The 13,800-nt window shown below is 47.8% G+C and overlaps 1 protein-coding gene across 10 annotated transcripts in view; it reads right to left on the reverse strand.

Annotated features, from left to right (window-relative positions):
- Positions 1 to 13,800, reverse strand: part of LOC119970680 (cadherin-related family member 2-like) — a 257,761-nt gene that overhangs the window by 56,530 nt on the left and 187,431 nt on the right. For all 10 annotated transcript variants that reach the window (XM_038805691.1, XM_038805693.1, XM_038805688.1 and 7 more), the window contains one exon: positions 5,804 to 5,917. In XM_038805691.1, the coding sequence (XP_038661619.1) occupies positions 5,804 to 5,917 (114 nt within the window). The remainder of the gene's footprint in view (positions 1 to 5,803; positions 5,918 to 13,800) is intronic.

Genomic DNA, 13,800 nt, shown 5'->3' on the forward strand with positions numbered 1-13,800 from the left:
GGGGGGGGAGGGGGGGAGGGGGGGGAGGGGAGGGGAGGGGGGAGGGGGGGGGAGGGGGGGAGGGGGGGGAGGGGAGGGGAGGGGGGAGGGGGGGAGAGGGGGAGGGGGGGAAGGGGAGGGGGGAGGGGAGGGGGAGGGGGGAGGGGGAGGGGGGAGGGGGGGGAGGGGGGGAGGGGGGGAGGGGGGAGGGGGGAGGGGGGAGGGGGGGAGGGGGGGAGGGGGGGAGGGGGGAGGGGGGAGGGGGGAGGGGGGGAAGGGGAGGGTGGAGGGGGGAGGGGGAGGGGGGAGGGGGGAAGACAGTGGGTTTCATTGAGAGGGAGATCGAGAACCTCAAAGTCAGAGGTTGGGGACCTTGGGGCTTTAAAGATAATAATAATAATCGCTTATTGTCACGAGTAGGCTTCACTGAAGTTACTGTGAAAAGCCCCTAGTCGCCACATTCCAGCGCCTGTTCGGAGAGGCTGTTACGGGAATTGAACCCACGCTGCTGGCATTGTTCTGCATTACTAGCCAGCTTTTTAGCCCACTGTGCTAAACCAGCCCCTTAAGAGGGAGATTAGAGATCGGGCCTGGGTAGCCCTCTTGGCCTCCTTCTGAGGTCCGCAGTATTACAGTCTTCAGTCAATTTGATTCACTCCACACTCACTTCAGCAAGGTAGCAGCTGAAGACATTTGATACTTCAAAGGCTTTAGGCCTTGAAAAAGCCTTGGCAGTAATACTGAAGATTAGTGCTTCAAAATTAGCCGCATCCTAGCCAGGCTGTTGCAGCAGAGCTATAACTCTGGCATCTAGCCAGCTATGTGGAAAGTTGTCCAAATATGTCTTGCCCATCACAAGTAGGACAAATATGAAGTTTTCCAGTGGTAATATATAGAAGGGGGTCACATGTAAGGTATCTCCCGGTAGAGGCCTTGGTTTTTGGCCTTTCCTGCAGCTATTTGGTGGACAGAGTTGTCCCAGATGGGTTTCTGATGGAATTTTCTAAAACATTTGTCGATCAGCTGGTACCGTTATTGGTGTTTGAGGATTCGGTAGAGCAGGTGTCTCTTCCTCAGACTATGATACAAGTGTCTATCTCGCTTCTGTTAAATAATTATAAGGACTTGGTGGAGTGTGGGTCGTAACGGCCAATTTCCTTATTAAGTATGGACTCAAAGATCTCAGCATTGAAGCTGGAGGAGTGTCTCCCTCAGGTTATTGGGGAAGGTCAGACGGTGTTCAGGAAGGGTAGGCTTTTGTTGTCCAATGTGCAGCGGCTTTTAAATATGGTGTTGTACCCATCGGAAGGGAGGGGACAGGGGGTTATTATGGCGCTGAATGCCAAGAAGGCTTTTGATAGGGTAGAGTGGGGTTATTTGTTTGCGGCGTTGGAACGGTTTGGGATAGGGCCTTAATTCGTATTGTGGGTTCAGTGGTTATATAAGGCACCTAAGGCGCGTGTCCGTACAAATAATATGAGTTCAGGATATTTCTAGCTGCATAGGGGAATGAGACAGGGGTGCCCTTTGTCCCTTCTCTTGCTTGCCTTTGCCGATTGGCCTGAGAGTCTCTGACAGATGGAGAGGGATAATGAGGGGGGGGGGGGGGGAGAGCATACGGTGTCCGTGTGTGCTGATGGTCTTCTTCTGCATGCGGCAGACATGGTCAGGGCTGCAAGTGTTAACAACAGCCTCGCTTCTGTATTCTCCAGGGAAATATTCATCGAACCTGGTGGTGATCTCCACGCTGGAGTAATGGAAGCAATTTCGGCAGCACTTCAAACTGGGGGCGGAATCAACGCTGGCGCCAATTTGTGCGAACCACACGTTTGAACCAGGGAGGTTGGTCATCAGGTTTGGGGGGTGGGAGGAGAAGGGGGTGGAGGGGCTGAGGGATGTGTTTTTGATGAGGTGATTTGCAAACTTGGGGGAATTGTCAGATAAATTTAGGCTTCAGCAGAATTCCTTTGGGTATCTACAGGTTCACAATTTTGCGAAGAAGGTCTTTTCAACTTTCCTTGTGGTGTCGCCATCCTCGTTGCTGGATGGCGACACCACAAGGTCCGCCCCGCCAGGTAGGGGAGAATCCCAGCTCAGATGTGGGGATGTTTGCTGATGATTCACCACTCCTCAGATACTGAAGCAACTTGGCCCCATGTGCTGCAAGATCTGGACAATATTCATGCTTGGCTGGTATGTCAAAAATAACACTCGCACCACAAAAATATCAGGCAATGACCATCCCCAGCAAGAGAGAATCTAACCATAGCCCCTTGGCATTCAATAGAATCATCACTGCCGAATCCCCCACTATCGAATAAGGGACACCACTGACCAGAAAATGAACTGGACCAATTGAATATTGTGGTGACAAAAGCACATCAGATGCTGGGAATTGTATAGGGTATTACACATCTCCTGACTCCACAAAGTCTCTCTACTGTCTACAAAATTAAGTTAAGATTGCGATGGAATTTTCTCCGCTTGCCTGGATGAGTGCACCATGACAACACTCAAGTAGCTTGACGCCATCCAGGCCAAAACAGCCCACTTGAGCGGCACCCAATCCTCCAGGGGTTGGTTTAGCTCACTCGGCTAAATCGCTGGCTTTTAAAGCAGACCAAGCAGGGTTTGATTCCCGTACCAGCCTCCCCGGACAGGCGCCGGAATGTGGCGACTAGGGGCTTTTCACAGTAACTTAATTGAAGCCTACTCGTGACAATAAGCGATTTTCATTTCATTTCATTTCATTTAGCACAGGGCTAAATCACTGGCTTTTAAAGCAGACCAAGGCAGGCCAGCAGCACGGTTCAATTCCTGTACCACCCTCCCCGACAGGCGCCGGAATGTGGCGACTAGGGGCTTTTCACAGTAACTTCATTTGAAGCCTACTTGTGACAATAAGCGATTTTCATTTTATTTCACCACCTTAACCATTCACTGCCTCCACTATCGACATACGGTGGCAGCAGTGTGTACCATCTATAACTTGCACTGCCGCTACTCATGAAGATTCTTTTGACAGCATTTTCCAAACCAATGGCCACTATCACCTAGAAGGGTAAGGGCAGCAGACACATGGGATCATCAGTAAATGCAAGATCCCCTCCAAGTCACACACCATTGCTGCTTGAAACTGTATTACTGTTCCTTCACTCCCAATGGATTAAACTCCTGGAACCACCTTCCTAACAGCACCATGTGTGTACCTGCACTAGATGGACCACAATGGTTCAAGACGGCAAATCACCATCACTTTCTTCAAGAGTAATTAGGGATGGGCAACAAATGATGGATGTGCCAGTGCCACCACATTCCATGAAAATGTTTTTTTAAAATTAAGTGTCTGTACATCTCCTGTCCCCCATTTTTGGGACTGAGAAGGCCATATAGTGCTTGAAATTGGACACAAATGGACTCAATGTCCAGGCCAGCATGTTGCTCATCTGAGGATGACATCAAAGTCCATAGAATCCCTACAGTACAGAAGGAGGCCATTTGGCCCATTGACTCTGCACCAATCCTCAAAAAGGGCCCTCTTCCCCCACCATATCCCCGTAACCCCATTCGTTGATCATGGGCAATCTGCACATCTTTGAACTGTGGGAAGAAACAGGAGCACCCGGAAGAAACCCACGCAGACATGGGGAGAAAGTGCAAACTCCACACAGACAGTCACCCAAGGCCGGAATTGGACCTGGGGTCCCTGGAGCTGTGAGGCAGCAGTGCTAACCACTGTGCCACAAGGAAAACAAGTAGGATTGAAGAAACGTCAAGACGTTGTGATCAGGCAAAATAAAACCTGCAGATTGTAGGGGGGGAAGGGAAGTTAAGGGAACAGTACATGCCACCATTTCTGTCCATTAATCTTCTACAGGATGGAAAATTGTGAGCAGTGTACGAGCAGTTTTACAATGAGCCAATCATTGCTGAAATGTGACCTATCCAGTCATGCCCTCTCAATGTACAAACAGTGTAGGATTTCCAGTTTAACGAACATTAAATTTCTCCCTCTGCCTCCCTGGAAATATCAGGCTCTGGAATTGTTTTTTTTTAAACAAATGAAAGCCAAGGATTGATAATTAAACAGAGACTGAGAAGGAGGATGAATTAGAGTAGGGTGAATTTAATGTCACACCATGTTCAGTAAACCATTACTTAACCCCAAAAAACAGTGCGTGGGTGTTGAGGTCAGAGGTTAAAGTACAAAAAATCTGTAATGGTGACCAAACCCACTGACCTCTGGTTACAAGGAAGGATCCAATCCACTCACAGGAGGTGGGATGGGCATTTAAATATTACAATAAGGTTACCTGATTTCAGTTTAACATCCATCTACTTTTAACTCAAAGGCTGAATTTTTGTACAGCACTAATTGTGGCCCAGTGTGTGTAGGAGTGTTTCTTCCAGGCTCAACAAGTCTCCCATTAAACTACACATCTTCACCCCCGTGATATGTTTGCTCTCCCCCCCTCTGCCTTTTGCTCTCCCAAGCCAACATCTACTCAATGTGCACCCCCATCTCACAATCACCATCCGCTCCCCTTGACCACTATTGTAACCCCAATTACCATTGTATTTGATGCAACCATCAGACATCCCCGAAAACCATTGGACGAGTGTCCCGCCCCCACACCACCACCAACCCTCCTCCCCCACACACAATGATCAGGGCACCCCTGTGATCAAGACCGTCTCTCAATTGGGACCCCCCACCCCTCTGCAAACGTTACATCTATCTACTCTCCTCAGCTGCTGCCTTGTGCCCGTAGGCTTCCTCTCCCAGTAGGCCTCTAAACTCTCAATCAGGCTGCCTGTAACCAGGAAACCAAGACAATAAAATTTAAAGGAACCCTGCAGGTTAATAACTTTCCGGAAACTCAATCTTCCAGCTTTCCTAACCTCAAAACTGCATTCCCTGCACAGAATCGACCTCCGGACTAAATTCCAGGATAATATGAGGGAAAAAGTAGTGGATTAAGAGACAGATAGAAAGAAAAGGGAGACACTGTAAATTTTGACATATTATTGAATCTCCTAAAATAATTCGCAACCAGAAGGAATGAGATTCCAAATTTATAATCATTCACAAGAGAAGCTAATCAGCAGGCAGTAAAAATAATCATGTTTCTAAAATAGTGCTTACTCTGTTAATTACTGGACTGACCTTTCTCTACTGAGTTTAACGGTCACTTAATGTGAAAATACACCAACGCTGTAAAACTCACAAGGAGGTTAAATGTGCGATGCTATTCTTGCAATGCTAGTGGCAGATTTGCCCTAATCAGGAGCAGCTTGCGGTGATATGACAATTACAGGGTATCTCTTCCTGACTCCAAGTTGCTGACTAATGTGCACATTAATAACAATGTGCATTATTATAATGCACTGTCACACATTGGTTAGCACTGTTGCTCCACAGCTCCAGGGTCGCAGATTCGATTCCCAGCTTGGGTCACTGTCTGTGCGGAATCTGCACGTTCTCCCCGTGTCTGCGTGGGTTTCCTCCGGGTGCTCCGGTTTGCTCCCACAGTCCAAATATGTGCAGGGTAGGGGGGAGTGGCCATGCTAAATTGCCCTTAGGGCCCCCCCAAAAAAGGTTTGGTGGGGTTATTGGCTTACGGGGATGGGGTGGAGGTGCGGGCTTAAGTAGGGTGCTCTTTCCAAGGGCAGACTCGATGGGCCGAATGTCCTCCTTCTGCACTGTAAATGCTATAATTCTGCGATTTTATCAGCCATATCTGGCCCTTTCAGCTTTTGTCCCTGCTTGCTAGGATATGCCATCTCAGAATATTTTGCCCATATAGGTAATATTTTCTTTTACCCTTCCGAAGCGTGCATGTTTGTTCCAGGTGCAACGCTAATCATGGGATTACTCCTCACAGAGGTCAGGACTGTGGCACTGAGTGCTAAAGCTGCTTTCAATTTACGTTGATACCTAGAAAAGAATTTTGCAGAAATGAAGTTTTTGCAGATGTATAAAACATTTAAAACTGGCCCTCGTGAGGCTTCTGAACAGCTACAAAATTATTTGTTTTAGCTGCGACTAAAATTGCATTTGTGTTATTCTTGCTAAATCACCCTGGTTTGACTTTGGTTTCGCACACACAGCAGGCACTAATGAACTCATTTTCAACTGCAGTACATGTTGACATAGCGGCTGCCTGATCGTCAAACTCTGGCCTCTTTGCAAAACTTCCTGGCTGCCAGTCAGGTTGTTATATAGATGGACTGTCAAAAACAGGAAACCCTTCGAAAGTCTTCCTGGATAGTTCTTGCCCGGGCATCTGCCTACCTCAGGGGAAGATGGCGGCATAGTGATCATTTCATTCAAGCGGCCCAGGTTAATCCTTTGGGTCTCAAGTTCAAATCTCACCATGGCAGCTCAATTAATTAATTGAAAGAAATCTAGAATGAAAGCATCCCTCAGTGATGACCACAAAAAGATCATCAGTTATTGTTAAAAACCCATTTGGTTCACTAATGTCCTTTAGGGAAGGAAATCTGCCATCGTTACCTGGCCTGGCCTACATGCAACTCCAGATCCACAGCAATGTGGTCGACTCTTGACTGCCCTCAAAGTACAATTAGGAATGGGCAACAATGTCCACATCCAATGAATTTTTAAAAACGTCAATAACAAAAATGCAACACCTTAAGAACCACGTGTCGACCTGCTCTTAAATATGCCAATAGTAATGAACTATAAGTCATTTTGACAACATTTCAAAGCTTCTTACAAAAATGCTGTTAATTGAGTGATACTTTCTCACAAGAACAACATTAATAAAAGTTTACAAAAATGAAACAATCCATTTAATACCATCAAATGGATGAGTTCTTACTGAGACACATCTGGCTCTGTGTGTTGCAGAACTCTGCTCCACCTCTACATTCTCTCTGGGCAATCCATTTGGATTTGTTTTATTGTCACGTGTACCCACGTACAGTGAAAAGTATTGTTCTGCGTACAGTTCGGATTGTTCCATACATGGAAAAAAACATAGGACACACATAAATACACAATGTAAATACATAGACACAGTCATCGAGTGAAGCATACGGAGTGTAGTGCTACTCAATAGAGAAGATGTGTGAAGTGATCAGTTCAGCCCATAAGAGAGTCATTCAGGAGTCTTGTAACTGTGGGGAAGAAACTGTTTTTGAGCCTGTTAGTGCGTGTTCTCAGGCTTTTGTATCTCCTGTCCGATGGAAGACGTTGGAATATTGAATAACCCGGGTGGGAAGGGTCTTTGATTATGCTGCCTGCTTTTCCAAGGCAGCGGGAGGTGTAGACAGAGTCAAAATGGATGGGAGGCGGTTTCACGTGATGGACTGGGCTGTGTTCACGATTCTCTGTAGTTTCTTGCGGTCTGGTGCCGAGCAGTTGCCATACCAGGCTGTGATGCAGCCAGATAGGATGCTTTGTATGGTGCATCTGTAAAGTTGGTAAGAGTCAATGTGGACATGCTGAATTTCCTTAGTTTCCTATTTTACACGTCTAGATTGTGTGACATTTCTTGTATAGATTTGAGACTGTGCCCCAATTCTAGAGCTTGTGACGATCTCGGACTACTGCGGAAACTTACTCGGGGGGTGATTTTGATCCTACACTCTCAATCCGTGAGAAAATTGGCATGGGTTCAAAATCAGGAAAGAATCGAAAAACGTGATTCTCTCTGGTGTGATTGGGATTTGTAATTCCTCCCCTGACCTAGTGGAGTAGTGTGAATTGTGCCGAGGTAGCCCAGGAACCCCATCTTAATAGATCAGCATGTCATTACCGAGCACTCTTTCCATATCTTTCCCCTCACAGAATATTCACCGGGTGCCAATGTGACATCAAGCCAGCAACAGGGCTACAAAAGTGTGAACCCAGCAGTCTCACCTCCAAGGGGGATATAGGTGGTGGGCCATGATTCTCCAGGGTCTTCACTGTTCAGGGTGCACCGGAGAGGATGTAGGGGACACAGAAATGTTCAACTTGAGGCCGGGGCTGGGGTTCAGTCACTCAATCTCGGGAGGAGGGGTCGCTAGCAAGCCTTCTATTTCATTATCTTTGGGGTGCCCCTTGCTTTAAGGGGGTCTTGAGGGTGGCATGCAGGCATCACTTCCTGAGTCCTTCTTGCTGGGCTTGTGGCCAAATCAATACTGAGGGAGTGCCCGTCCTTAATGGGAACTGGAAAGTGGATGGGAGGAGGTGACTACTGAGGGTCAAGACTGGGGAGTGACTGTGAGGTTCCTGGTTGGAGTCCCATGAGCGGCCAGACTGCAAGGGCAGAGTGGAGTTCTCAGGAATGGGTTGCATCCCTGCCTCATGAGGAATGAAGATTCTCTCACCTGGGGAAGCACAACTGAACTAGGAATAAGACCCTGCCTCAGGAGGAGCTCTGAGGACCAAGGGGTTAGAGTCTGTTGAATTTCGATTGGATTTTTCATGGGAAGTTTGTCTGTCAGGAATTAGTATGTAGGGCTGTGAAATGGGAGAATGAGAATGCTGCTCACGGCAGCCTTCACTCGAATCAGCTGTGCCTCATCTGCCACACGAGGCAGTCATCTGCCTGATCTGCTAGGTCGCCCTTCATTGACAAGTCAATTGTGCCAATGAAATCAGCAGAGCTAAAGTTCACTGCCACCGATTGAAGTCCCAAGCATTGAACTTCAATGTTTCTAAAGAGTGATATCATACAGGAAACACTGATGTGAACCCCAATTCAAGACTTCATGGTGACGTCTCTCATCACACCCTGTTGAAGAGGGGTGTCTTTCTGTTGCCGCATGAGGATGCAGACGTGGGTCCCATGCAGTCACTCAATAGCCCGGTAACCTAGATGCAGGGTTTGATAGACTGTCTCCCCATGGCTCTGCGGTCTCCTAGCATCATGTGGTGCCATTTATGAACTGCAAGAGATTCCACTCCATGAACGTTCAGAGCGTCTGTGATTGCACAAGGTGAATCATGTGTGCCCATTTCCCAGGGAGCATCGATGATTGTTATATCTTGGGGCACTCACAGATCACAGACATTTTTGGGAGAGAGCAGTATCGGCAGTATGGCTTCTGGGGACAAGGGGTCCCCAATATGGAGATGGCAGATAATGCCAGTGCGGAGGCCACAAGCTGAGGCAGAGACTCGCTACAATGAGGTTCATGCTGCAACGCACTGGTTGATTGGACAGCTGAAGGGGCAGTTCCAATGCCCAGACTGGTCGGGATGTGCCTTCCAATACAGCCCTCAGACGGTGTCCCGCATTATAGTGGCCTGCTGTGCTCTCAACAACTTTGGCACCGCAGAGTGGAGACTACCTGGATCAGGGGGAAATCAAGAAGCGCCACATTTCATCGGTCAAGGAGGAGGTCGCGGAGGGCAGCGATGGGGAACCTGCAGAGAAGGAGGAGGAAGGACCTCGGACCTTGGCCAATGCCTGCTTGGGCAGTCGGGCTAGGGATGCCCTCACAGTGTCTAGGTTTGGGGGCGAGCAGGACTTGGGGTTCTTGTAATTTTTATCTCATCATTAGTGTGATGCCAGCAGTAGGTTTCCGTGATGGTGCCCGATTTCTTGGCAGAGACCTAAAGCTAGTGGCCAGACTCTTCAGGAGAATGATAATAACGTGCATTCAGGACAGATCAATGCACCTCTCTTCCTCAGTGATATGTCCGACTCCGACCTGACAGAGACCTGAATGCATCAGCCATGGAATGTGTGGCACAGTGACACAGTGGTTAGCACTGCTGCCGCACAGCTCCAGACACCCGGGTTCAATATCAGCTGGGGTGATTGTGTGGAGTTTGTGCTTTCTCCCCGTATCTGCATGGGTTTCCTCCGGGTGCTCCGGTTTCCTCCCACAGTCCAAAGATGCGCAGGTTAGGTGGATTGGCCATGCTAAATTGCCCCTCAGTGTCCAAAGAGGTCCAGGAGAGGTGGGGTTACGTGGTTGCGGGGGTAGGGCAGGGGAGTGGGCAGAGGTAAGGTGCTCTTTCAGAGGGTTGGTGCAGACTAGATGGGCCAATGGCCTCCTTCGGCACTGTAGGGATTCTCTAGATCATTGCGTTAAAAAACATGGTAGAGCTCTCATTTTCAATGGCCCCCTTCAAGGTCAGGAGTTCTGTTGTGTTCCTGAAACTAAGCTCTGGGATGGGTCAGTCCCTGTACACTTTGTCAGTCCATGGCATCCTCATCACTGGAGAAGAAAGGCTGCAATGAGAGGACTGATCGTGTGTGCTGGGGCTGGGGTGCAGCCAGAACAGCGGGTATTTACTCAGCCATCAGTGTGGGAGATGGCAGAGAAATAGTGCTGAAACTCTCACACTGCACAGGGATGACAATAACAATAATCTTTATTCTTGTCACAAGCAGGCTTACATTAACACTGCAATGAAGTTACTGTGAAAATCCCCTAGTCGCCACATTCCGGCGCCTGTTCGGGTACAAGGATGCGCGTCTTTCGGGACTTACGGGAGGAAACTGGAGTGCCTAATGTGCATGGGAGTTTGCAGAGGATAGCGCCATGAAATGACAGGGAGGATCTGCTGGTGAACAAAGTGATGTTTAGTTTCATGTGTTTATGTATAGTGCTGAGAAATCTTAACTAGCGTCTCTGCTCATCCGTGTCCACTAGGTGCCTACTCTTACTAATCCTCTGATTTACTCTTCCTAATCCTCACACTATTATCTAGGTGTGTCCCCAAGATTCACAGCTGAGGCTGAGGTGGTCTGCTGTCTCACACACTTTGTTGCCTGAGATGACTTTGGCGGGTTTCCCCTGGGGGTCCTGGACCTAGAGCGTCTGGGCATACGTACGAGCAGCATTAGTGTTGCAGTGCTGCCCTCCTCGGTGTACGGGGCTGGAGGTGTGTCGCTCACAGGGAGGGGTATATCAGATGGGCTGGACACTCCAGGGTCCCCTGGGTGGAGGGCTGCACTCCTGCCGATCCCCTTCTCTTTGGGTGCCCGGGGGTCCTTGTATTCCTTCATGGGATAGAGAGACAGCTTGAGTGAGATCCAAAAGCCCCACCGACCTCTGGCGCTGACCCTTGCGGATTCTCATTAGTGCCTGGACCATGCTGTTGAAACCATGTATCATGGAGGTCACGCCATCAGCCATGGAGGTCATGTCATCAGCCATGGAAGTCATGCCATCAGCCCTGGAGGTCAAGCCATCAGCCATGGAGGTCATGCCATCAGCCATGGAGGTAATGCCTTCAGCAATGGAGGTCATGCCTTCAGCAATGGAAGCCATGAGCTGAGCTTCTTGGCTGCTATCTCACCTGCAATAGATCTGGGACAAGTGCTGGGGAGTGCTGGAGCAGCATTGACATGGAGATCCCCAGTGATTGCAGTGATTAAGTTATCCCGGGGCGAGCGAATCAGCGGGAGGCCACCAAGAGGGCGGCGTGATTAACGCATGAAAAACACTTTGGTTTAAGAGGCTCAAAATTCCATTTTGAAAGCCTGCCGGCTCACATTTTTGCTCACCAGAAGTGACACTTTGCCATTTTCTGGTAAGATTCCGCCCTGAAGAGTAATTGAGGAGGCAAAGACAGAAAGCGATATCTCAAGCAGACTTTGGAAAACCCCTCAATATATTCTACCTTGACGGCCGATATACAACAGGCAGTAGCAAATTGGCAGCCCTTTTTGCATCTCTCATGATTTTCATTTCCATTGAAAGCATCAGGACCTTAATTTGGATACAGAAGGAACTAACGTCTTTTATATGCAGACACACTACCCATTTAGAACAAGCTGTTTTCCAGCTTGGCAGCTGGCATACATCTAGGGCAGATTGGGCTTGACAATGTAATTAGAAATTGGTTTTCCCAACGGAAACAATAAGCATACTGATGTTGAGATTCTCTCCATCTCACGGTCAAGGGTCAGACCTAAAGCTCAGCCACTTGAAAAAGGACCGAGAGGGCAATATAAGAACATAAGAACATTAGAACATAAGGACTAGGAGGAGGAGTAGGCCATCTGGCCCCTCGAGCCTGCTCCGCCATTCAATGAGATCATGGCTGATCTTTTGTGGACTCAGCTCCACTTTCCGGCCCGAACACCATAACCCTTAATCCCTTTATTCTTCAAAAAACTATCTATCTTTACCTTAAAAACATGTAATGAAGGAGCCTCAACTGCTTCACTGGGCAAGGAATTCCATAGATTCACAACCCTTTGGGTGAAGAAGTTCCTCCTAAACTCAGTCCTAAATCTACTTCCCCTTATTTTGAGGCTATGTCCCCTAGTTCTGCTTTCACCCGCCAGTGGAAACAACCTGCCCGCATCTATCCTATCTATTCCCTTCATAATTTTAAATGTTTCTATAAGATCCCCCCTCATCCTTCTAAATTCCAACGAGTACAGTCCCAGTTTACTCAACCTCTCCTCATAATCCAACCCCTTCAGCTCTGGGATTAACCTAGTGAATCTCCTATGCACACCCTCCAGTGCCAGTACGTCCTTTCTCAAGTAAGGAGACCAAAACTGAACACAATACTCCACGTGTGGCCTCACTAACACCTTATACAATTGCAACATAACCTCCCTAGTCTTAAACTCCATCCCTCTAGCAATGAAGGACAAAATTCCATTTGCCTTCTTAATCACCTGTTGCACCTGTAAACCAACCTTCTGTGACTCATGCACTAGCACACCCAAGTCTCTCTGCACAGCGGCATGCTTTAATATTTTATCGTTTACATAATAATCCTGTTTGCTGTTATTCCTACCAAAATGGATAACCTCACATTTGTCAACATTGTATTCCATCTGCCAGACCCTAGGCCATTCACTTAACCTATCCAAATCCCTCTGCAGACTTCCAGTATCCTCTGCACTTTTCGCTTTACCACTCATCTTAGTGTCATCTGCAAACTTGGACACATTGCCCTTGGTCCCCAACTCCAAATCATCTATGTAAATTGTGAACAATTGTGGGCCCAACACGGATCCCTGAGGGACACCACTAGCTACTGATTGCCAACCAGAGAAACACCCATTAATCCCCACTCTTTGCTTTCTATTAATTCACCAATCCTCTATCCATGCTACTACTTTACCCTTAATGCCATGCATCTTTATCTTATGCAGCAACCTTTTGTGTGGCACCTTGTCAAAGGCTTTCTGGAAATCCAGATATACCACATCCATCGGCTCCCCGTTATCTACTGCACTGGTAATGTCCTCAAAAAATTCCACTAAATTAGTTAGGCATGACCTGCCCTTTATGAACCCATGCTGCGTCTGCCCAATGGGACAATTTCTATCCAGATGCCTCGCTATTTCTTCCTTGATGATAGATTCCAGCATCTTCCCTCCTACCGAAGTTAAGCTCACTGGCCTATAATTTCCTGCTTTCTGCCTACCTCCTTTTTTAAACAGTGGCGTCACGTTTGCTAATTTCCAATCCACCGGGACCACCCCAGAGTCTAGTGCATTTCGGTAAATTATCACTAGTGCATCTGCAATTTCCCTAGCCATCTCTTTTAGCACTCTGGGATGCATTCCATCAGGCCCAGGAGACTTGTCTACCTTTAGCCCCATTAGCTTGCCCATCACTCCCTCCTTAGTGATAACAATCCTCTCAAGGTCCTCACCTGTCATAGCCTCATTTCTATCAGTCGCTGGCATGTTATTTGTGTCTTCCACTGTGAAGACCGACCCAAAAAACCTGTTCAGTTCCTCAGCCATTTCCTCATTTCCCATTATTAAAACTCCCTTCTCGTCCTCTAAAGGACCAATATTTACCTTAGCCACTCTTTATTGTTTTATATATTTGTAAAAACTTTTACTGTCTGTTTTTATATTCTGAGCAAGTTTACTC

This window comes from Scyliorhinus canicula, chromosome 8 (assembly GCF_902713615.1).
Source record: "Scyliorhinus canicula chromosome 8, sScyCan1.1, whole genome shotgun sequence".
Classification (NCBI taxonomy): Eukaryota; Metazoa; Chordata; class Chondrichthyes; order Carcharhiniformes; family Scyliorhinidae; genus Scyliorhinus; species Scyliorhinus canicula.